This window comes from Parasteatoda tepidariorum, chromosome 8 (assembly GCF_982258835.1).
Source record: "Parasteatoda tepidariorum strain Cologne lab strain chromosome 8, Ptep-v5.0, whole genome shotgun sequence".
Classification (NCBI taxonomy): domain Eukaryota; kingdom Metazoa; phylum Arthropoda; class Arachnida; order Araneae; family Theridiidae; genus Parasteatoda; species Parasteatoda tepidariorum.
In genome coordinates this window covers 1,934,352-1,959,542 of record NC_141762.1, presented here as the reverse complement: position 1 = coordinate 1,959,542, position 25,191 = coordinate 1,934,352, and the positions used below count along the sequence as shown (strand labels likewise).

The window sequence follows — 25,191 nt, the reverse complement described above, 5'->3', positions numbered from 1 at the left end:
ATTTTATTCTCTCGAGCAGATGTCAATCAAAATAGCAAGAGAGAACTTACATGTTGCGAGATATAAATCTTAATATTTACATTGAAATATTTAAAAAATAAAATTACGTAATGAAGAGCGATAATAAAAGGGTACCCTCCAATTTTCCAATATTTTTTTACAAGAATGAAAAAAAAATTAACGAATAAAATCAATTTTAGTGTACTATGATTTTCATGTGATTGTAAAGAGTACATTTCTCGGTCATTAAAGAATCAGAAAACAAACGATTTTAATACAATATATATATATATCTCATTGATTTTAACTCTTAACCAATAACGGCTTGTTACCAGAATGTGGAACTACGTTAGATGCAAGAGTTCTAGTCTGTCCTAACAACAGCCCCCCACCAGGTGAGATGTTTCGTATTCCACGCGCTCTAAACTAAAAGTAAAGAATGTAATGAAAGAACTAACATTAAACTATTTAAGACTTTCATTCAAATAATAATGTTGGTAATGACAAAAACAAAACCTGGAAAAAATATATATATATTCATTTCACAATGAATTTCTTATTCAAATGCACTACAGCCTACTAAGGCCAAATTCATCACAGTAAGTTTCCTGTAAGGGTGCTTATGGTCAGCCAACTATTGAATTTTAACGTATTTAACCCTTTGCCGCGGAATTTTAATTCAACATATTTTTCCTACTTTTTTTTTAATTATTCTATATTTTTCATATTCAAAATTAGTGAAAAATATTATATTTAGCATTTTAATAACTTATAGTTAAGAAATAGAGCATGAAACACCATGTCTTTTTCTGCGTTTAAGGTCTAATGAGTTGTCTTTTTCTGCGTTTCTTCCAAAACACGGCTCACTTCCAAACAATACTTTTTTATTTTGCATTGATTTAGATCTAAGAAAACAATTATTCATCATCAATAAGTCTTTGAATATCAATGGGAGGAAAATTCAAACTAATTTATTTGAAATTTATATTTTAGTACAAAAATTATTCCAAAAATCTAACACACTTTATTCAGTAACTAATTAGACTGTCTTACATCATTAAAAAATTCTAAAATATATTTTTGTTAATAATTGGAGCGTCAGACACAGATGGTTATCAAAATAATGGAAACACCCTAGATTTTGAAGGAATCCTTTATTAATATGGCGTAGGACTGCTGTTGCAGCGTGAGCCCCCTAATGGCAGATCACGGAGAGGACAAGAGAGTTTTAAAAAAAGAACAGTAGAAGTTGTAGTAGAAAGAAAACGAAGAATGCGCCTTGTCGAACTATCTTACTAAAAACTTCTCATTAGCTATTATCTATCATATTCCATTAATGTAAATACATCATCATGTTTTGTTAATCAATCCAATAAATGTTTTATAGTTCAAATCGATGATCATTATAGATATTTATTGTTAAATATATTATATGCCAAGCCCGGAAACAAAAGAGTAAGGTTGGTCTTACTGCTTCTAATCATTCAGAACAACACAGCAAGTGATACCTTCCCTTGATTCATTTTTTGGAAGTAGTGATGCCTCCAGTATAGAACAACCGCCTTTGGCATGTAAAACAGCTTGGATTCGCCTAGGAATCGAATCACACAAATTCTGAATAGTGTTTAGAGGAATATTTTACCATTCTTCATGGAGATATTTTGAAAGTTCCGTGGGAGAATCCGGTGGAGAATATCGATTTCGGATTGAAAGCTCTAAAATAGATCACAACGGTTCGATTATATTGAGGTCTGGGGACTATGCGGGCCAAGGTAGATGTTCCACTTCATCCTCATGTTCATCAAACTATGATTGGACAACTCTGGCTGCATGAATAGGGGCATTATCATCCTGGAAAATTCCATCTCCTGCAGGAAACAAAATTTGCATCAAAGGATGGACCTGGTCAGCTAAAGCTTCTCTATACTTCTCCCCAGTGATCCTTCCTTTCAGGGTTACGATTGGACCAGCAGAAAACCAGGACACGGCTGCGCACACCATGACCGATCCACCTCCATGCTTGACAGTTGGACGGAGGCAATTGGGATCATACGCTTGTACAGGTGTTCTCCAGACATGTATCCGTCCTGTTGTGGGGTAAAGTGTGAAAGATTATTCGTCTGACCATATAACAGTCTTCCACTTATCAATCGGCCAGATTTTGTGGTTGTGACACCACTCTACACGACGTTTGGCATTAGCATTTGCGACAAGTGTCTTGAGAATTGCTGTTTTGCCGTAAATGTTCTCTTTATGAAGGCATCTCCTAACTGTAATTGTTGACACTGGAGAATCCAGATGCTGATTGAGTTTTGCGGTCACTTTGGCTGCAGTTGTTTTCTTTTTAGACATTACAATCCGCTTCAATACCCGTCGGTCTCTTTCACTCAGCTTCTCCTTTCGTCCACTAATTTGCTTTGCTGAACTTGTCTTTCCACGTTGTGTGTATGTTGTCATGACTTTAGACACCGTACCTCTAGAAACGCCTAAAAGCTGGTATGTTTCGGTCACTGTTGCTCCAACTAGTCGGGCTCCTACAATTTGGCCTCTCTGAAAATCTGTGAGGTCTGAGATTTTACGCTTCTGACAAAAAATCAAAACGTAGACAACCATGCTAAAGGTCTCTCATACTACCTAATATATGTACTTTTTATATTAAAAAAAAACTGGTAGCTAAGATTATATTTTAACGCTTATGAAGCGAATTCTTAAATGTCCCTTTTATTCACAAGTGTTTCCATTATTTTGATAATCACCCGTATCTGCGCCTTGAAATTCCGCCTCCATATAATCCTCTCTTTTTTCCTGGTATCATCTATGCTTGTAAAGGTGACCCTTTATGACTGTCACATCTAAAAATATGCTCAGGTCATATACGATAAGATCAAGAGATCTCACAATAAATTTAAAAAGCGAAAAATAATTCTTCATTGAAATCTTAAAAGTGATCGAATAACAGACAATTTTACTCAATTAGTAACAACTTTAACATGAAAAACATTACTGTGAAATCAAGTAGAAAGATGTAAACGCGAACTCATTGTTAAGATTCATTAAATCAATCATTTAGAAGCAGATCCTAATGATGCAGAATTCCTTCAAAGAACAAATGTCTGAAGATCGAATGATTATTTTTGTCTAATTAAAAAACTTTCAAATAAAAACCTCATTTTTACAATGTTGTTATTGTTAATTATTAAGCAAAGCTAGAATGGTGAAAACTTTAAAAAAAAAAAAAACTATCGAATTTTTTTTAAAACTAATTTTAAAAATACGAATTACTTTTAAAATATATCTCAATTAAACGGCGAAAATAAGTCCCAAGATAGTAATAAGTCCAAAGTCGAAAATAAGTCCCAAGAGAAGATTTTATCTCGAGTACAAGTAGAACAAAAAGCAGGGTTGCCACAGAAAAAAAAATGAACAAAATAGTTGCCTAAATAAGAACAAAACATTTTCAATAATATTAGTAAAAATGTTATTAAATGACTTAGTTGTCATATAACATGATCCACTTAGGTTGGTTCCAAATATGATAATACCTACTTCTATAAGCGTTAGTGCTCTAGCAATAAATTTTTATATAAAAAAATTAGTATATTTAAGAAAAATTAAATATTTTAATTACTAGAATTCCATCAAAAAATACTTTATTAAAAAAAACACACTTTTTCTAAATAATTTTCCCTTTTATCAATAATTGATTTAGCAAATATATATACATATGTAAAAAGTGATTATTCAAATTTGAAAATCACACATCCTACAATCATATTAAAAATTAGATTTTTTAAAATTCAGCAGAATTTCGTAGCAATTACCATTGAAAAGGCGATACAAAATAGACTTACAATGGAATCTATGCAAATGGAGAGCATTAAAAAGTGATAACTCAAATTTGCAATTCAAAATTTTTAACATTTTGTATTTTTTTTAAAAAAAAATCATTGTGTTCAGGGTTATCAACTAAATTTATGCTAAAAAAACATCATTAGGAGCACAGAAGAGAAGAGTCTCCCAATAGTCTCTTTTTCTTGAAAATAGTTGCTTTATTAACCTCTTCAGGCAAAATAAGTTGCCATAGTTGCCTCAGGTTGAAAATAGTTGCATATAGTCGCATTTTAGTCACCCGTGACAACCCTGGTATAGCAAATGCAAAAGGAGTTTCAGTTAACATAATTTTCAGCTAAAATTGTGAAAATCGCAATAAAATTGCTTTATTTTTCCCCCTTCATTTTCATCAGCATGCACATTCGAGAAAACAGTTCTTTTAATTTTTCACATTTATACCCCAGACATATATACATTCTTGTTTTCATTTTTCATGAGAGCAAATAATAATAAATAAGGGCGGTCTCAAAAAAAAAAAAAAGCTCTAAACCAGGCAGAGATTATGGAATTTTCACTCAAATAGCACATTTTTTCCCATGTAAGCCTAAAGAAATGGAAATTTAAAAAATATATAATAGTATAATAAAATAAAATAAAAATACCAACTTAGACTTTAGTGCTAATTAACATTATTAAAGGACCAGCCATATTTTAAGGACCCATTACATTCTTTTAACTGTAAATTTAATTGCACAAATATTGATCAAAAAAGATTATAATCTAAGAATATAAAATGTGAGGGGATAAAGAGTTCCACAGTCCCTGCAAATAAAATATTTTAAGTCTGCTAGGTGCCAGGTTAAACACTTCCCTTCACTCTTATAAGCAACACAGTATACATATTTTAGACTTGAGAGAAAAAAAAATTAGTACTATATTTTGATTAGCTTTACCTAAACCATGTATCGTGGGAATGCTGTACGAACATTAAAAAAAAAATTGTGATTGTTTACTGAGAAAATCTACTGTACCAACAAATTTACAGAAAATAATATTATTCTTACTTCCCTAATCACAAATGTGTAACAGCATCTGCAGGGACAATATTTTCATGAGTCATGAATATTTTTTGTTTGGCATACTATCTCGAGGGCCGTTTTAATAGCACAGAGAAATGTTTTGGGCCCTCATAGCGTGTCGTACTGCTTAAAATAGAACTGAAAAACTTCCCATAGATAAAAGTAAAGCATTTTTAAGATATGCAATAGTTTAAACACATTTTGATGACTCCAAAAACACAGCATTTTTAAACTATGCATAATTTCTAAAAAAATTGAGAGGCTAACTAGTTGTAAATCTCAAATAATAAAATAATTTCTAAAACCATGGAAGCTAATTAAACTAAAAAAAAACATGATTTTAAGGTTATTTGGTATTAACATAATATGTGTGCCCCATTGACGCTTAGAACCGAAACATAAAAACATTCTTTTATTTGAATTGACCCAATCTGAATGCTCGCCAAGAATTCTAACTTGCATTTTTGAATGTGTGACTCGAAAATAAAATTAATTTGAAGAGGGAACACATTCTCTTTTGACGGGTCTATCGAGTGTTACGATCCAGGTTTTCCAGATTTTTTGGGTTGTCATGAGCATAAAACAATTTAAAGAAATTGTTTACATGAAAGCAATTTATTTACTTTTCATTTAACAGTATTTTTATTAAGATTACATATTTAAGGATTTTATTGTATTAAAAAGTAATTGGGTAATATTACCTTTATATATATTTCATGATAAAGATATTTAGTCACCATTCTATATTTATTAAACTGTGTATAGTTACATATACTTTTTAATAAGTTATATTTACTTTAAATTAAATTTAATGTGAAACTGTATTCACTCAACGTATGCAGTTAAAATAATAAACACTTAATCACAATTTAAGGGTGAATCCTAGAATAACCCACCCTGCGGCGATTTTTTTAAATCTCACCAAACTAGGTTTCCAGAAGATATTTTGAAGAGATTATTTTGAATCACACCACGATTAAAATCATCTTTATTATTTCATTTTTTAACCATTATTTCATTTATTACCGTTATTAATTAAATTTTTTTCCGCGGTACCGGTTGAAAATGGCGAGCAAATGGACGAGTGAATTTTTAACTTTATTGAATGGTGTATGAATCAAAATTTAATTAAAATAATTTGCGAGGTCATAAGAACGTACCCTCCAGTGTCAAATGATGAGCCATCAGAGAAAAGGTAAGTTATTTTTTATTCTATTAAAAAAATATTTTAATAAATTTGCAATAATTTAAATTGTTTTTTTTTTCTTTAATTATCAAAAAGCAACTTAGATGCCAGTAACAATCGCCAACTTGGCGAGATTTCAAAAAGTCGCCAAAAGGCCACTATTATAGGATTTTACCATTTAAAATTCTAAGACAGTATAAAGATCTAACTGTTCACACTATTGCTAAAATTAACCATTAACCTCCTAGGCAAAAACCATTTAACGAGTTTTTATAGTAAGCCAGTAATTAAATAAGAAGTTCAAAAAACAATTTTATGGATGAAGATATGATGGTAACATTGCAAAATGATTAACTCAACACCGGTTAACAATTTGCTATTACAATAAAATATTCTGAATCTTTCATATTACTACTTTTTCATTTGAATGCAGGAAATTAAAAATGATTCAGAAAACCACAGGAAATTTTATTATTCTATCAATTTAAAATTTTTACATGCTAACAATTTAAGAAAAATAATTGTAAGATATGATTTAAAGTAAATAAATAAAAATCACAAAATAAAAACGCTCTAATTTCTCTCTTGCTACTGGTCTAGTTTTAAAACATATGCCTTGCCAATAAACGACATCCCCTGTTTTTGAAATTGCCCACCCTTTCATTTAAGCGTTCATCCATAGAATTTAGATGGGTGATACTGCCTGGAGGAAGAGGTGTTTTTCGGTGCAAAGATTTGGAGGCGCACTTCTTAATCCTCATATAAATAGCCTCTTGGACTTGTATAACTTACGGCTATGTTGCCAAGGGGGGTCCCTAGGGTTTCCTGGTGTTTTTGAAAGTGAGGACAATTGAGTATGACAGGGTTTGTATGCACCTGGAAAAAATTAAAAATTGGTATCATAAAAAAATATATGTATTACAATTACAACTACTTCTCAGGTGCACAAACTGAACAGGGGGGGAAAAGTGAGAATCAAGCAGCTAAAAACTTCATTGGAAGGTAGAAAAATAGGTTTCAGTTGCCTTTTTTTAAGTTTTCTTGGTGATAAACTATTCAAATTATGGGTGTCTGTGTGATAATCAATCACCATTTGTAGAAGGAATAACAAAATGCCCACTTTGTACAAAAGAATAAATTTATTTTAAAAAGTAATTAAGGCAATGTAGTTAATTCTAAATTTATTTTAATACAATTTATAAAAAGTAAGATTCGTAAGAGTTCCCTGAGTGCCTGGATGTGCCCATTCATGAAGACTGCACAGACTATTGATCATGAATATGTAAATTAATATATAATTCATTTCAATAAATGATTTCATTTCTCACTTTACAATAAATTAATAACTCTTATACATCTCATAATAAATACAATGAATAACTTTAAAAAATAAAGTTATAAAAGAAAAAAATATTTCAGGTCAGACAAAATTAAAAAAGCGCATTTGCTTTCATACTTTTTTTTATTTAATTCTGTAGAAGCAAATAAAAAATTAGTGAAAAATAACTAAACTGATTTAACTGACGGAGTAAACTGATTTTATTGAACAAATTAGATTTTGTTTCAAGTTTAAATAGTTTGACAAATTGTTGTTGCAATTGACTTATGACACTTGCCAATATCAGCAAGCCTGCTTGATGAAACCAAGGGGAATTTAAGGCAAATGGCACGTTTCATGTTTTTCAGTAGTGCCATTTTCAGTCAAAAATACCTAGCCACACATTCCTCACAAACCGTTTATAGGGCAGACCTATTCATTTACAAATCGTAATTTTTATCTGAGCCCGAGAACAATCAATCTCCAACGTAGTACCTTCAGAGGTATGATTTGATATGGGAACATGAAGAACTTTGCGACCCAGCAGATTTAACGTGCACCAATCACCATTTACTACACAGGAAGCAGTCTTCGGCCGACAGGAATCGAACCCACAACCTCTCAGACACGAGTCCCAACACCCTACCCACCGGGCTATCCCGGCTCGATCTTCAAACTTATTAACTGTATCCAAAAAAATGATTCGCATTTTCATTTTGCATTATAAAAGAACAAATAGTTTTAATTGCTTTGTAAAAATCTATCAGAGAAAAGTAAACTAAAGTATTCACAGGTGAAATTAAAGAAATATTTTAGCTCCACATGTCTTCACCTGTAAGAATGCAAATCAGCAATATCATATTTTTAGAACAACCTATGACAGTGAGGGAGAAGATCATGCAAATGTAAAAAGGAAGCATGAAAAAAACCTAAAGAGTCCCGTTAGTGTAAAAAAAAAATCCTATAACTTTCACCAAACTGTAGCCAAGATCCTTAGTTACTTAACTGTAACTGTAATAAATATGCAGCAGAGCGAACAAAAAAATTGGAAAATTGAAGATTCATTATTAAATTCTTATGAAAAGTAATAAGGGTAAACTTTTTCTTAAAATAAAAATACACGTGACTAGGATTATAAAATAGTATAACTTAACTAGTTAAATAAACTCTTTTCTATTTAATTAAATTCAATAATCAGGAATAATCAAATTATATCTTTCTTTTTTCCCCTTTGTTGCCGTTTATTTGTTCATCAGACATCTTGGAGTTTTCAGTTGAAGGGGTTCTTAAAGTATACTTTATGTCATTTCTGATCAAATATTTTCATACCTGGGCGAACATGAAAATATTTTCACAGAAATACTAGTAAGTAAAAAATATGCCCATTACAGCATTTTTACGAGTCCTGAACATCGAGCAACATAATTTTCAAACACTAGTACATACAATATAATACAATAAGAACTGCAAAGAAAAAGTTGATACCAGTTTGATTACTAAATGTCATATTATTGAAAATATGCAAAAAAATAAATCACCATTTCAAAACATGCCTAACTTACCCAAAAGAGCTTGGAAAAGTCTACTTTTAAAAATTCTAATAACACGCTCAATAGCATTCCTCAATTGTTTGTCTTGTGGCTTATTGAGTTTACAATGATAATCTTCCAGCAGTTCCAAAGCCCTGTGGGCTTCTGAAAACAACAACAAAATAGGATGGGTTGGTTAAACCATTTTTTAACACTATAATGAATGACTCAAAAACAGAAAACATTAATTTACAATCAAAACAAAATGTACATTTCTGTTGTTCAGACATGAGAATTATTGTTTGTTTCTAAAAATCTCTCAACAACAGACCTTCTCTAGGAAAGACTGCAATTAGTCAAAAGAACTTAAAATTAACGATGATTCGCTAGCCCGGCTCAGGCCGCAATTAAATAATTATCATAACTGCCAATTGTTAACAATCTGGTAAATGAGTTCAAATGAATCTGCACATCCACAAATGATTAACATTTCTGTTCATAGAAATGCCTTCCTTTGAAAGGAGGTTGAATTACTAATGAATACACACACAAAATGCAGAATATGGCCATGTGCATATTACAAAATGCAATGCATCAAAAATTGGGTCTCAAACAAAAAATCTCAGGTGATACCACACTTGCTCTTATTAGAGAACTCATCAGCCAACTTTTAATGAAAAAATCCCAAGATGATTCAGTTAAAGATAAAGTTAAAGAAAGACCTTTTATATTCAGGTACCTCAATAAATGATTGAATTTACAAGTCTTCCTTATGAAAATATTTAAAAAAATCAGTTAAACCGAATCGAAATAGATATCGACATAACAGAAATTTTACAAAAAGTTTCTTAACTTAGTAATTTACTTTAAAAGTGTACAGATTTTTAGATTGCTCCTTTAGTTAGAGAACTAAATTACTAAGCGAACCAATATAAGTAAAAGTTCACAAAGTAATTTAATATTGCTTACATTTAAGATTTGCAACAGAAATTGTGTAACAATAAATATTAAACAAAGGAAATTATGCACAACCTTTCCATTACTTCGGTTCATAGCTTCCAAAACCATGCTATGAGAAAAAACATAGTTATACCCACACTAAAACATTCGAGGAAGTTTAAGCCGGGTTCGGACGGATACCGAACGCGTGGGTTGATTGAGTAGAATTCCACATAAACAGATGTGATGTAGTTTTGTGATCTGTGTGAAGCTTTTGAATTTATCTTTACTTAATATTAAAAATAATACAGTTAAGAACATACAGGTACCTGATGTGTACCTTAGTATGTATGGCGAAATTTTATGACTATGTAACAGTCAAGTGAAATCTCATTGTATTTTTATTTAATGTAACGTCTGTTTAGTAATATTTCATTTTAATTTTAATTTATTTCTTTATGCTTAAGTACATACATACGTTTAATAACTTAATTTTTCTATATTTTTTTCATAATTTTAAAATTTTACCTCCAAGAATTAGATATTTTTCATAATTAATGTTAGATTTTCGTTTTTATTTTGCTTGGCTTGCATATTTAAAATTGTTTTGAAATTGCAGTTATGCACTGTACTTACATAAAACTTTTAAAAGGAATTTTTTTTTTCTAAATAATTATTAAATCCATTCATTATTATATTTAAATTGACCATAATATAACAATATTCTTTTTTTTCCTCCAACTTTTCGTACTACTATTTAACACTTGAAATATTTATATTATTCACTCAGTTGAAGTAAAATTGAAATTTGGAACTGTAAAATACTTTTTTTTTTCTAAAATGTTCCTCTGTACTTCAATAATAAAGAGGTTTAAAAAAGGGAAAATTAACCTTTGAGCTACTCTTGTATACTTGACTTTTAAAAAAAAGTATTTATTAGAGAAATCCTTTTCTGATTTCTTATTTTTAAAATTTTCTTCTCAAGTTTATTCACAACTTTATTTTACTTTTTATTTACAACTTTATTTTTGTATTCCTTAAGAAACGATAAATCCATATTTTTGTGTTGATTTTTTAATACAGTTTTTAATTTTTCACAAATTATGTCTAAATTTTCACAAAATAGGCACCTTTCAGAAAAACCTAGACTGACCCCTGAGAAATATCACTACTCTGAACAGTAAGATGTTGCAAAATTTTCCAAGAGCATTGTATATTTAAAAAGTTGATATTTAAAAATAATAGGATAAACTTTACTCATAAATATAACCCTGATTAATAAAAACATTTACAACTGAAATAATAAATTAGGTGAGTACAGGCAGAAAACATTTGAAGGCTTGTTTCAATTATTTACACAATCATGATGCACATATGAAATGCATAACATAAAATTAATCAAATAAAACATTTCACCATTCAGCATACAAAATCTATAAAACTTTATAAGGAATCAGTTTAAAGATATTCCAAGTATAATTTATTATTAAAATATTTCATTTATAAACAAACATTTAATCATTAGACTTTTAGAAGTTAAAAGATCTCTAAAACAATATTCATCTAAAATATAAATCACTATTGCTAGGTAATCAGCCCGAAAATAATAATTAGAAAAAGCTCTAGTTATTATTTTGTTGAAAAATAATGATAATTAGCGGCATATTTTCAAACACTGATTTTATTTTAATTATAAACAGATCAGGTGATTTTATGATAATGGAAGAACATTGTGTCATGATTTAGTGCTATCTAAGTTGGTTTTTTTTGGACAAAATACAGGATATAAAAACACAGGGGTGTGTTGTTGATAAAATCGCCTGTCATCGGCAGGGTGTTGGTGAATTTCTGACACCGCATTCGTAAACATGATTTCTCAAAGATGAATTGTATAGGATACTTTACTCCTACTATTATTAACTTATATTTCATCAACTATCACAATTACCTTGCTTGCGGACAGGCATGGCCAAACCTCCGATGTCAAAATAGTTATTTGGCCACAAAGCTGGCGTAAGCGCCACGATTCTTATTTTTCTGGCAGCGGATTTTTATAACGTAAGCACTTTGTGAAAACACAACACAAAATCACAACAAACTATAGCCCTTCCAAAATTTTTAGCAGACGACACTCGGATAAAAACATTCAATTACGTCACTGACCAACTATTTGACGGCACTTCACTACTCTACAACAGTTGCTCCCGCTGAATACCTCAGACAATATGGCGGCTATAGGGTTACCATAATGAACAAAAACTGCGCCACATGTCGCCACACAAGATACTGTATAGAATATTCTCGCCAAAATCACCGCCACTTATGCTTCGCAAGTAATATTGTTGCCAAATACTGCGCCAAATATAAATTGTAATGAGTATTGTCGCCAAAAATGACCGTTACAATTTTTTCAAATTATGCCAAACAAGAAGCAAGGACTGCTTTAAAAACATAAAAATTAGGATATTTTTAGATGTCATAAAAAACAAGACAAACCTACAAAGAGCCCGATAGTTTTTGAAAAACCAGCCATTACAGAATTTTCGGTGTCGAATGAAAATTTAAAAAAGAAATTAACCGGAGGTATCTTATTAGAATTTAAATAATAAAATTTTTTGTTGCACCTGCTTCCGTAAATTTTTGAAAATTAGCATTCTTAAAAGAATTTTTACTGAAAGTGGTCGTTAGATGAATTTTTAATGAAAATGGTTGTTTCCGAAAAACCGTCACACGATAAATTTTTCTTTGTAAAATGAAAATTTTAAAAAAATAATAAGTAAATTAATCGAAGGTATCTTTTTAGAATTGCATTGAAATCATTTTTTGTTTCATCTGCTTCGGTAACCTTTTTGATCAATCTGAAAAAATTAATGAAAATGGTCGTTTGATAAAGATTTTTCTCTCATTTTTTTTCAAGAAATAAAAAACTTATCGTTTTTAAAGTTTTGGATTGTAGCAAAAATATACTGCACTCAATTATGTAACGTAAAATTTGTAATGAACTTGTCGTTTATTATCAGGTATAATTCATTTGACCCCTCGCTCGTTAACCCCCAAAGTTGATTTACCCATTCAATCCAAACCATAATTTAAACGCGCTTCGGAAAGTTAGACATAGTCTTGATTAATGCTCCAACTTTTATACATTATTACTTTCTATGACTTATTTAAATTAAATTAGAGACTATGCTCGACAAAAATTACAACGCGACAAAATTTACATAAATTCGCAACAAAAGAAAAACTCAATATATTGAAGTGACTTTGCATACACATTATTAAAAAATCACAATATTACAATGTAATTACTCCAAAACTAATTAGAAACTTGAACAAATTGTTCATCTTCAGGCATAAGAGTAAATGGCCGTCAAAGATCATAATTCTGTAATTGTTTTCGACTAAATCATTCGGCAAAAAAACAGATGTCACGAATCTTATATTAATATTAAAGAGATTATTTAATTGATTATTATTAAAAGACCATAGAACAAAGAAACAGAAAATTTAATAACTTGAAAACTTATTCACGTTTTAAAAAGGGTAGCTTTTTTTTATATTCAGTTTAAGAATACATGGCTGCAGAAAAAATATATGTATATGTAATTTTTATATGCTTTAATACGAAAAACTGCAAAATAAATTATTTAATTACATTTATGAAATTTTAGCAAAGTCAGATATGTTGGTCTCCTGGCTCTGCTTATAAGAAGAGTAGGTAGTATGTAAGAGAATAAAAAAAAAAAAAAATCTGAATTTTGCCTTTACAACTAAAAACTATTAAAATAAACTATAAAATTGCTCTAAAACGAATTCAAAATTTAAATTAAGTGTGATGTGATTTTGACACACTTGAAACACACACATTTTCAGACACAAAAGTACGCATAGCTTAAAAAGATCATAATTCTTCTGCTAATAGTTTTCGCTAAAGTGAATTACGCTGCTCAAAAAAGGGCCGGAATAGCCTGGTCGGTAGGTATTAAATCTGTACTCTAAAGAAACTTGGATACCCAAATAAACATGACTCAGGAGAAACGAACACAACGTTTATTTCATATGGACAGCACAAGAGCGAATAAAAATATAACAAATATGAGAAAGTAAATAATTGGCACAGCGCCATCTATTGATATTAATTATAAATTATATATAATCGATATAATTATATTATATATAATCGATATTCGATATAACATAAATTTTAGATATAATTTAACACTCCCCACCATGCATCCATTTATTGGATGCATTAAATATTCATTGCACTTCTAGATTATACAGTCTTTCAATAGGTCTTTTAACAACATTGTTTTCCAATTGAATCTCACATGATCTAATTTTTCCATCTCTACCTGTATACAAACTTTTAATTCTTCCTTAAGGCCATATCACACTTAAGGAAATTCGTCCAACTCAACCTTCAACTCAACCTCAACTTCAACTTTCTGTTCAACTACTACCTGAAACAGTTGAACTATGGTTGCCATGCGGTTGAAAAGAGTTGATCATTGATAAACGAGTGTTTTCTTTCTTTTTAGGCGATTTAGCGCTTTATACATAGACGGATAAAAATTTCATCGAAAGACTCAGCGCGTGTGGTAATTAAATTTAATTTAATCGACGGCAATGGATCCTTCCTCAGCAATTTCAAGTTTGATCATTTACAGTTTGGTAAAGAAAAAAAAAGATAAGAGAAGGACACTTTGGAGTAAAGCATGACGCTTACGAAGACAGAGATTAGGCTGTTAGGAAAATTTATTGAGAGAACTGTTTGTTTTCATTTGTGCAATCTTTGACATAGAAGTTAAAAATATATAATTAGTTTTAATATTGGAAAAGTAAATTAGGAAAAAAATCACCATTTTGTTATAAATATATTCGTTGCATGCTGTATTAATTTCACTTATTATCATAAATTAAACACATAAGTAGCAATGGATTTTTATCTTTAGTTAATAAATATATTTTTAGATTATTCTTTACCTTTAGTCATATAGTATCTACTTATTTTAAATTATTCAAATAAATTACCTTTAAGTTTTTCATATATTTAATAACATAATATAGCTTTTTGCAACTTACATTTACTATGTATATTTTACAACGGAGAAAACAAAATCTAATATAAGAGTAAAAATAAGCAGTTATAACAAAATTTAGGAGTTTGATAATTTTTTGCACCAAATTAATGCAATTAATTTTTTTAATGTTGACTTTAAGTTCTTGAAAAATTATTAAAATAGTTTTTTAAGAGTTCGATAAGTATTATTATATATGTTTAGTGAAATACTCTAATTTGAAAAAAATTGTGCTATTTGTAGAAAATTAAAAGTTTATGTGAAACTGAATTTTAAAAAAAAGAAAGCTATTAAACGGCACTATTTTGTTAAAGGTTCAACATGAATAAACACAAACTATTCAAAAATTAGGAAAAACAAGAACTGATAAAAGTGAACAATTTATTCCAAAAGCAGTTTCGATTAATTTTTTATGAGCTCTTAAATGATATTTCCTGTGGTGGCGGGATGTTACATTCCAAATGTTCTCTTTTTTCTTCAAGAGTTCAATAAATGTGCTCTCCATTTCGATGCTCCATTTAAAAGTTTCTCCAACGGGAGCTTGTTCAAAATTTTGACTCATCTTTGCTGCAATACAAGTAAAAAAATTTATTAAGAAAGGTGAAGCAAATGTATTTAAGGCAACAGACAATAAGGAACAGTCATTAAAAATTACCAACCAATTAATTCTGTCAGCATATTGTTATGGTATGAGTAAGTTTTTTATTATCAGTAAAAACTGAAATAAATTTTTAATTATTTTCCATAGAAAGTGAAATTAAAATTATGTATAATTACAAGGAGTATCAGTTACTTGTCCCATTTTTTCAAATATTTAACCTTAAGAAGAAGACTTCTTTTTTAGATAAATAATTTTAACTTTATCTTTAATTTCAAAAAATAAATTAATCTATTAAATTATGAAAAAAGCAGATATAAAAAGTACCTACATATAGTACTTTAAAGTTAAACGTGTGTTAATACTTTTTTATTAAAAAAATTACATTGAAAAAACCTGTTAGGTGCTTTAACGGGTAAAAAAATATTTTCAACTTCCTTCATAATTTATTCAAAACCTGCATATTAATAATATAAAGAATGCAACTGGGCGATTCCATGAAAAAGGGGAAAAGCATCGGAAAATTCAAATAAGAATAATGTTATTATTTTGGATTTTTTCTGAATTAGAAAGGTTTGAAGCTTGATAATTTATAAAAAAAAAATTTGAGAATTCAGTTTTTTAGTGTTGGTAGCCCATTGAACATTGGCATTTGCTTGTTCTGATTTGGGTGAAGAACATGGTCAGATTCTGAAAATCAGTAAGTTAACATTATCTTCCTTTCAAAATGTTCCAAAGAATAAATATTGTTTATTACACTTAGTTGAAATATTGTGCAGTGTTAAAATAACTTTTTGTTGTTAAATTCACTTAATTTTATAAATTTCAACTAAACATTAATGCATGTAACGTAAGTTACCAAAAACTAGGAAAAGTTTTTATGTGTAAAAAAAAACATGTGATACAAAAGTAAGAATATTATTTTTTCTTTCTTAGAGGCTAGCACTAAATAAGTAGCAATAGTTTTCTTAAAAATATTATTTATTTATTGTTTTGTGCACTATTCAATATATGTAACGTAAGTTACTGACTTGCATGTAATGTAAGTTACCAATGTGAAATGAGTTCATTTCTTTTGAAAATTGGCATATAAACTAAATAAGATGTATCCAGCTACAATAACAAAGTTTAAATAAATAAACACTGCCTTAGGATATTAATTTTATTGAAAATCTTTGCATTAAGTCATTTTATTGGGTGTTGGCATTCATATGTTTTCAAAGTTGGACGAAATCTCTCTACAAGCTAATGGTGGCAAGAGGAAAGTACAAGCACGTTATCTTCTTCATTCAGTTCGAGAAATGTACCAAATGTTTATGGAAAAAAAATCCAGAATGCAAAATTGGAAGACTAAGTCCTTTGAGCTCCGTCCAAAGCATGTCTTGCTTAGTAGCAAACCTCCTAGAAATGTTTGTCTTTGTAAGTATCACGAAAACTTCGGATAAGCTACTGAAGCCTTCAGAAAATTCCATAATGTTCCATCTTACGCAATACTTCAGAAAATTATTTTTATGTTCAGAAAAAACAGATGAGTGCTGGTCTGGAGAATGTGTGCCGGTGGATATCAAAAATGTTCACATCTGGTCAGATGGGCCAAGGAGTCAGTTCAAGAATCGATATATAACTCCGGTCTTACCTGTTTTTGAGATTCATCATGGAAAAATATTGATGTGGAATTATTTTGCCACGTCACACGGCAAGAGTCCTGTTGATGGGACAGGTGGATCTATTAAAGGAAGTGTAAGAAATGTCGTATAGAAAAGAAAACATATTGTCATCAATGCCTCTGAGTTTGGGGTAGCAACACAAGAGCATTGAACAAAAATAAATATGGTAGAAATCACACCAGAAGATATTAAGAAGCGTCAGAAAAAGTTAATCTGTCTAGTCTATTCTCAAAAGCTCCACAGATTAAAAACATTAAGCAGATCCACCATTTAAATGTTCAAGAAGGTATACCAGAAGTGTTTTTTAAGTGAAGGATGTTGAAAAACAAAATGATGAATCCAAAATAAAAGCTGGAGATTGGTATATGGTTAGATACGAGGAAATGTTATATCCATGTCTGTTGAAGAGCAAGAATTTAAAGTCAGTGTAATGGCTGCTGTGGGAATCTATTGGAAATGACCAGGAAAAGGAGATGAAATATTCTACCAGAAAAAAAGCATGGTGAAAAGAATTGAGCCCCTATACTAGTTAATAACAGAGGACATTATAAGTGTGCATAGTAATGTCTGAATCAAGTGTGTAAATCAAAAGTTTTTTGAGTTTACTTCATGTACACTTTTTCTCCCTTGCACTATACTGTTTAAATATGTTAATTTGCATTTGTACATTACTGGAGTAAAAGTTTGATGCAAAGGGAATTTTGTAACGTAAGTTACTGTAACGTAAGTTACCCATTTAAAAAATTATATTTAATTTAACTTTTGAAATAAAATCCTAAATCTAGGCATAATAAATATTTAAACATGTCAGTAAAATGATACATATAATCTTAATCAATTAACATTTGTATAAGAACAGAATTTTGCCTTCAAGCATATTGCAAATTTATGCCATTCCTTTTTCAGTAACGTAAGTTACCACACTAGTTTTAGGTTTTTGCACTGCTTAAATTGAAAAATATTAATTATTCTAATTAGTTTCCTTTTGGTTTTGATTGAAATTTTAAGAAATCACTTTATTTTAGATTGTGTATTAGTATTATTTGTTTGCTTCGAAGTTCTGAGTGCAATAAAGTTTCTGCGAATGTAACGTAAGTTACCATGGAATAGCCCAACTGCATTTGAAAAATTGATCCTTACAGTCTATGTTATTTAAATTTCCATCTAATCTAATTTCATCAAATATTAATTTTTGAAAAAACCCTCTTTAAGTTTTTAATAGTAATACAAAATTACAGATACAAGTTTCTTCAACTTTATAAATATTAAAAACTTAATCATATAAAGCATGCAGATCTATTTGACAAACTTATGCTACACAATAAATTACATAAGATTAAATGTGAATCAATAAGTTTTAATAAAAACATTTTTTTTTAATAAAACCCACTTAGCGTCCCAAGTGGGTTTTTTCAAGGTGGGCCCACTTGTCAATAGAAAGTGCAAAGTAATTGGAAAAAAACAAATTTTTATTCCGCGAATACTGACAAATATACAGTTTAAAAATAAAATAATACAAAGAAATTAATTCTGTCAGCATATTGTTTAGGTATGAGTAAGTTTACTTTTTATAACGCAATTTTTTCCTTTGTAAAAAAATATTCAAAATCACTGAATTCAGTACCAACTCTAGAATAATTGCTGGTATAATCGTATCGGAACTATAGAAAGAGCAAATTGTAAAAAAAAAACTATATTTGAATTCGGCGAATACTAATAAATATACAGTTACGTACGAAAAAGATTAAATGCAATTCATAAAATTTGTTTATCATTTTAAGTAATGTCAAAATATAAAACAAAACTACTTTTATGTACTTGCAAAATTTACTTCAGATTGGCGAATTTGGCGTAAAAAATCATACTTTTAATTCACGGTTAAAAACATAACACATTTATAACATAAACTTTTTTAATGGATAGAAACAGATTTATACTTCTTATAAAATAACTTTAAAATCAATACTCAATTAAAAACTCACCTGAATTAATATATAACAAATTAGATTCGCTGCTTTTTCACATAAACTTTGCCGCCATATTGTTTTGACTTGTGCTATCCCATAATCCCATGCGGTTGCTGCTACCTGATTGGTTGAATTGTGAAGTTGAATCAACTTTTTCGAGGAGATCTGAAAGAGTTGAACAATAGTTGATCCAACTCGGATAAGTATAGCACACCTATGTTTTCGGACGAAGTTGGACGAAAAGTTGAAGTTGAGGTTGAGTTGAAGGTTGAGTTGGACGAATTTCTTTAAGTGTGATATGGCCTTAACTTCCAATTATGGCGCTTAACATTATCTTCTCTCACGAGAACAACATCAACAACTTTATAAGTATTCAAATTTTTTGATTGTTTAGAAAACATAACAGATCTTAACTCTAATAAATATTCCTTAAAAAATCTTTTCCAAAAATGATCCAACAATAGTAATCTATATTTCCACTTTTTAGTTAATTCCACTTTATTTGACATTAAATTAAGGTTATTTGGAGAAGGTAAAGTAGTTAAACGTGACCCAACAGTGAAATGTGAAGGAGTTAAGGGGTCAGGCTCATGTAAATCATTATAAACATAAGTTAATGGCCTAGAGTTAATAACCGATTCTACCTCAGTTAATACAGTAATTAATTCTTCATAACAAAGAGAAGTTTTACCCAAAACTTTTTTTAAGCAATTTTTAACAGATCGCACAAGCCTTTCCCAAAAGCCTCCCCACCATGGGGCACCTTCTACAATGAATTTCCATTCTAATTGATGTTTCTCTAAGAAGTTACACACATCATTTTTACACATTTTATACAAATATTTAAGTTCTTTATCGGCAGACTTAAAAGTTTTAGCATTATCAGAGTATATAACTTTACTAATACCCCTACGAGCAAAAAATCGTCTTAATGATAGCAAAAAACATTCAGTGCTTAAATTAGATATTAATTCTAAATGAATATTACGCGTAACAGCACATGTAAATAAACTTATATACACTTTAGTTATTTTCTTTTAAATACAATGATCCTGCAAAATCAATACCTGTAATCTCAAATGGTTGAGATTTCTCTACTCTATCAATAGGTAAAGGTGAAATAATTTCCTTACCCCCTTTAGCTGTAAATTTTTTACAAATTCTACAATTATACAAAATAGATTTAACAAACTGTCTGCCTTTTAAAATCCAAAACTTACTTCTTACCTGAATTAAAGTTTCATTAACACCATTATGTAATACTTTTTCATGACAATCATAAACAATTAATTTTGCAAAATAATCATTAGAAAGAACAATAGGACATTTTTCATACACATCTAAAGATGAATTAATTAATCTAGTTTTCACTCTTAGAATACCTTTATCATCTAGCATGAGATTAACATTAGCTAATTTACAATTTTTATCTACACTTTTATTTTGTTTAAGATTTTGGATTTCTGAATAAAAACTCTGTGCTTGGGACATTTTTATCCAGTATATTCCCAAGATTTTTCAGTTTCCAGTACAGAAATCGGACCTGTGCACTTTTGCTTTGTCTTCAGAATATTAATAAATCTGAAAACGTAGGATGTCACACGCACTAATTTTCGAATTTTACTGAACTTTGAAATGCACAAAATAGGTTGAATTTCACAATTTTTAACTACAGGTGGTGTCATAACACATCACAAGAAGAAAGGAATGCGATTTCCGACGAATTTTTATCAGGCCAGTTTTCTTCTGATTCGGATAACCAAGAAGGACCATAGGCCCACACACTGTCACACACTAAATCTTTGATTTTTACACCACGGGTTATCTTGTCAGCCGGATTATCACTACCTGGACAGTGATACCACATTCTTGGAGATGTACTTTCTTTTATTTCACTGACACGATTTTTCACAAAAGTTTTCGAACGATATGCTGATCCTCTAATCCAGTAGAGCACAATTGAGCTGTCAGTCCATAGACGAGCTTTTGCATCAGGAAATTGCTCCTGCACAACTTTCAACAAACGCACTCCAATGACTGCAGCCATGAGCTCCAACCGAGGCAAAGTCATTTTCTTTAAAGGAGCTACCTTTCCTTTGGCTATAACAAACGCTGTTCGAATTTCACTAGAAACGGTGAATCTCAAATAGATAACAGTTCCATATGCAGTTTGCGAAGAATCACAAAATACATGTATTTCTAAACTCTGTGGAGTCTCTCTCGATCGAAAATACCAACGTGGTATATTGACTTCACATAATCCTTGTAGTTGGTTGTACCAGCAGTTCCAATTCTTCTGGCACCGGTTGATCCCAATCAATGCCATCTATCCAGAGTTTTTGAAACATAATTTTTGCTTGAATGGAAAATGGCGACAGGTAACCCAAGGGGTCGAACAGTCTCATGAAATCTGAAGAATAGTTCTTTTGGTCAGTTTCTTTTCTGAAGGAGTATCCACAACCTCATCTGGTGAGAATGTAAAACAATCATCTGTTGAAGAGTATTTCAGTCCAAGCACCTTTGATGTAGCTTCAGGCATATTTAATTTTAAAGTTTTACTTTCTGGGGAAAATTCTTTCTTTAATTCTTCCGAATTAGAGTTCCATTTGGTTAAATTCATAGAAGCTTCATTCATAATTGCTTTAGCTTCATGATAGACTTGACGAGCCTCGTCTTCTGAGTCTACTCCAGTGATGAAATCATCGACATATAAGGAATTGTCTAGTAGTTGAACTGTATTAGGATAAATATCTTGAAATTTCTTCAGATGATGCTTAATACAGGCAGCAAGCAAAAATGGACTTGGCATGGCTCCAAAAATTAGTCTACAAAATCGGTACACTGCAATTTTAGGCATAGTAAATTTCCATAACTTCCTGCAGTTACATTCAATGATGACAGGCTTCTTATTTGTATTTCACATTCATCATATAGTCTTCTTAGAGCTTTTAAGTTAGAAACATTTCGAATAGGTTCAATAGCAAGAAGTTTCGTCATATGAGAGCTTATCACAATGTCCGTTCTTCCAAAACGCTCTTTCAGAATCTCGATAGAGGAATCATAATTCTGATCACTAATGGCAAATCCAGATATCGATGCAAGAGCACTTCCTCCCGGGTTTCGGCACCATATTTAATCTGTACTCTAAAGAAACTTGGATACCCAAATAAACATGACTCAGGAGAAACGAACACAACGTTTATTTCATATGGACAGAACAAGAGGGAATAAAAATATAACAAATATGAGAAAGTAAATAATTGGCACAGCGCCATCTATTGATATTAATTATAAACATAAATTTTAGATATAATTTAACAGTAGGGCGCTGAGCCCATGTTCGAGAGTTCGTGGTTTCGAACCCAACCGGCCGAAGACTCCCCGTGCAGTAAAGTGACTGATGCACGTTAAATCTGTCGAGTCGCAAAAGTCCTCCATGTTCCCATAACAAATCAGTACATCTGGGGGTACTGGATTGGAAATGGATCGTTCTCTGATTCAGGTCAAAATTATGATCTGTGGATGAATGAATGGGCCCGCCCTATAAACGGGTGTGACGTATGGTCTGGCAGAAGTCGAATTCTCGTCCATGGATGGCGCCACTGAAAAGCAAGCAACGCATACTCTGCCTTAAATTTGCTCGATTTCACCAAGCAGGCTTGCCCGTGTGGCAAGTGGCATTAGAAACAGCAACAACGCTGCTCAAAATAATAATAACGAAGAAAACAAATCTTCAACTTTAACATAAAATAACTCAAATATAAGGTAACTTTCAACTCTTTAAACATTTCGCTCGAAATGTGCAAAATTTCACATTTTTTCATCTAATAGATTTTGAGTTATACAATGTGAAGCACGCTCGGCTGAAAATTTCTATATCAGTGGTAAAGGCAGTAGGTTGCAACTTTTTTTATATTTTTTTAATTTTTTTTTTTTTTTTTTTTTTTTTTTTGTTTATTTGTTAAATACAGAGAAATTTTAGTTTGCATTGAGTTCGAATCTCTCATTAAAGTTTACAACTTAGATGCTGAGATATTCTGCACACCACGTATCAAAAAAAATATAGATATATTTTTAACCCTGACACGATTATCGCTGCTCTTATGTAAAATTATTTTTTGAATCTGAATATGACTCACTGCGTTCTGGTAACATCTCTCCCTATATTTATCAATTTTTCATAATTTTATGACCATGAATTTAATTTGAAGGAAGTCGTCCCAAAGAGTTAGATTTCCCAGTTTCACTTTTGGCGGAATTTCCCTCTCTTAAAATGCAAAAGTCCTTTTAAACTTTTGATTTCTCTGGGATTTTTGCAAATTTTTTAATTGATTTTTCACTTTGCTGAATAGCCACTTTGGTGATCAGACGAGAACCGGTAATTCCATCATGGTATGACCGTTGACAATCAGGGTACACTTTGGTTTATTAAGTTCCCCAGCAAAGGATTGATCGTAAACACTCGGTTCCCAGTAGAACACCGAAGTCAGTAAGCGGGTGGGAGACCGCTTTGATCAGTCTGAACAGGGATCGAAGGTGCACGGTATCGGCTCTCGTTAAACTGTTCTACCGTAAAGTGCTCGACTTCGAGAGCAGGTCATCGGGCTACCAAAGCAGGGGAGCCATATCCCCCCTGCAGAGGATCAAAATTGCGATGACATATCTTCGGATTATCTTCAGGGACGTCACCCATTGTGCAGCTCTAGTGCGACGTAAATAAAGTACCTACCTATCTTTATTAAGTTTACTCTGGTATTAATTTATTAGAGGGAACCTTATACAAATAATAATGAAAAACTCGAATTTAAAAGTATACTTCGGAGGGCAAATAAAAATTAAAGAGACGCAAACGGCACGCTGTGTTCCCAAGCACTAAATATTTTTACTAGAGAGTCGTCAAACGAAGTCGAATAAGACGCATTGTTGTCATCCATGAATGTGAATCTGGGATAGACAGCACTTCAAAATAGACGAACATAAGAAGACTTAATCTTTAAGCAAAAATAGATTCCGTGTGATAGAGATGCGAGGTCTCTCCTGGCCATTCAGCATCATTGTATCTTCACATGATGAACTCCTTTTTAAAAAAATGGTGTCTCCCCGTGATATTTCTCTCCTACCTCGTCTCTATATCATTATTCGCGATCGAAACGCTCGAATACGCCATCTAGGAAGAAGACCGATTCCATGTCTTGACCCTTCTTCCCTTCCCTCTTCTCCTCAGGTGCATAGGTATGTACCACGATATTTCCCCCTTTCTTAATATTTTTCGTATCAAGACAGTAATGTAATTTTCATAAAATCAAGACAGAAACTAACTTATCTCCTTCACCTATAAGTCTCCACACGCTAATGGAGAAAGCATGTGAAGTGTTACCATAGGTAGAGAGTTCTGCTCTACACTACCTATAGCACATTTCGATCACCAATTAAACGAGATTCAGTTTACAGGTTCGTCACTGAATGTCACATTGGCCCTTTGTTGCTAACTCCAATGTTTCAAACTCCAATTTCAACAAACACAATCATGTGCAGAGGCGCGAAGAGGAATACAAACTACTAGACCAGCATGATTGAGTGTAAATAGTTTGCCACTAAAATCGTTCTCCTGCAATAGTTGTTTGAAGCTGAACAGAATATTCTCTAGTTCTACTGTCCCTCTAACGTCGCGCCTTTATTTCCAAATATTGGGCCTGTACGAAAAGATCCTACTTGATCAGCCTTAAACTGGTCGACGGGTTACATCATCTGTATCTCTTTGACATAGTTTTACGATCACACATTCAGAATTTGAGTAACTTCGGCTTCAAATCGCTCTCATTCCAATAATTATTTGATTCCATTCGGCGTTTTCATTTCACCTTTCGGTTTTTTTTGGTCGTTCAACTCATTCCTCAGCTCAGCAATGACGCCTAACCAATCTTCACACAGCACGTGAATCAGCTTCATACTCTTTATAACGAATACTAAACAAAGACTTCTAATGATTCAATATA

General features: G+C 31.0%; 3 protein-coding genes and 1 long non-coding RNA gene across 5 annotated transcripts in view; all 4 read right to left on the bottom strand.

Moving 5' to 3' along the window:
- Positions 1–12,132, bottom strand: part of LOC107440719 (MAGUK family member discs large 1) — a 256,361-nt gene extending 244,229 nt beyond the window's left edge. For both annotated transcript variants that reach the window (XM_043044038.3, XM_043044039.3), the window contains exons 1-2: positions 11,831–12,132; positions 8,977–9,108 (exon numbers count right to left, since the gene is read on the bottom strand). In XM_043044038.3, the coding sequence (XP_042899972.1) occupies positions 8,977–9,108; positions 11,831–11,849 (151 nt within the window). In that variant the 5' untranslated portion in view covers positions 11,850–12,132. The remainder of the gene's footprint in view (positions 1–8,976; positions 9,109–11,830) is intronic.
- Positions 12,133–15,324: 3,192 nt separating this feature from the next.
- Positions 15,325–19,503, bottom strand: LOC147805229 (uncharacterized). Its single transcript, XR_015428602.1, has 2 exons — positions 19,211–19,503; positions 15,325–15,530 (listed from the first exon to the last, which is right to left on the bottom strand). It is a non-coding gene; the product is annotated as an uncharacterized LOC147805229 (long non-coding RNA).
- A 715-nt stretch (positions 19,504–20,218) lies between these two features.
- Positions 20,219–20,686, bottom strand: LOC147805228 (uncharacterized). The gene is made up of 2 exons (XM_087149374.1): positions 20,416–20,686; positions 20,219–20,337 (listed from the first exon to the last, which is right to left on the bottom strand). The coding sequence occupies exons 1-2, from the start codon at positions 20,684–20,686 to the stop codon at positions 20,219–20,221; spliced, it is 390 nt and encodes a 129-aa protein (XP_087005500.1).
- Positions 20,687–20,876: 190 nt separating this feature from the next.
- LOC139425574 (uncharacterized) lies at positions 20,877–21,521 on the bottom strand. Its single transcript, XM_071180858.2, has one exon. It carries the CDS (start codon positions 21,519–21,521, stop codon positions 20,877–20,879), a length of 645 nt encoding a protein of 214 aa, XP_071036959.2.
- Positions 21,522–25,191: the final 3,670 nt, after the last annotated feature.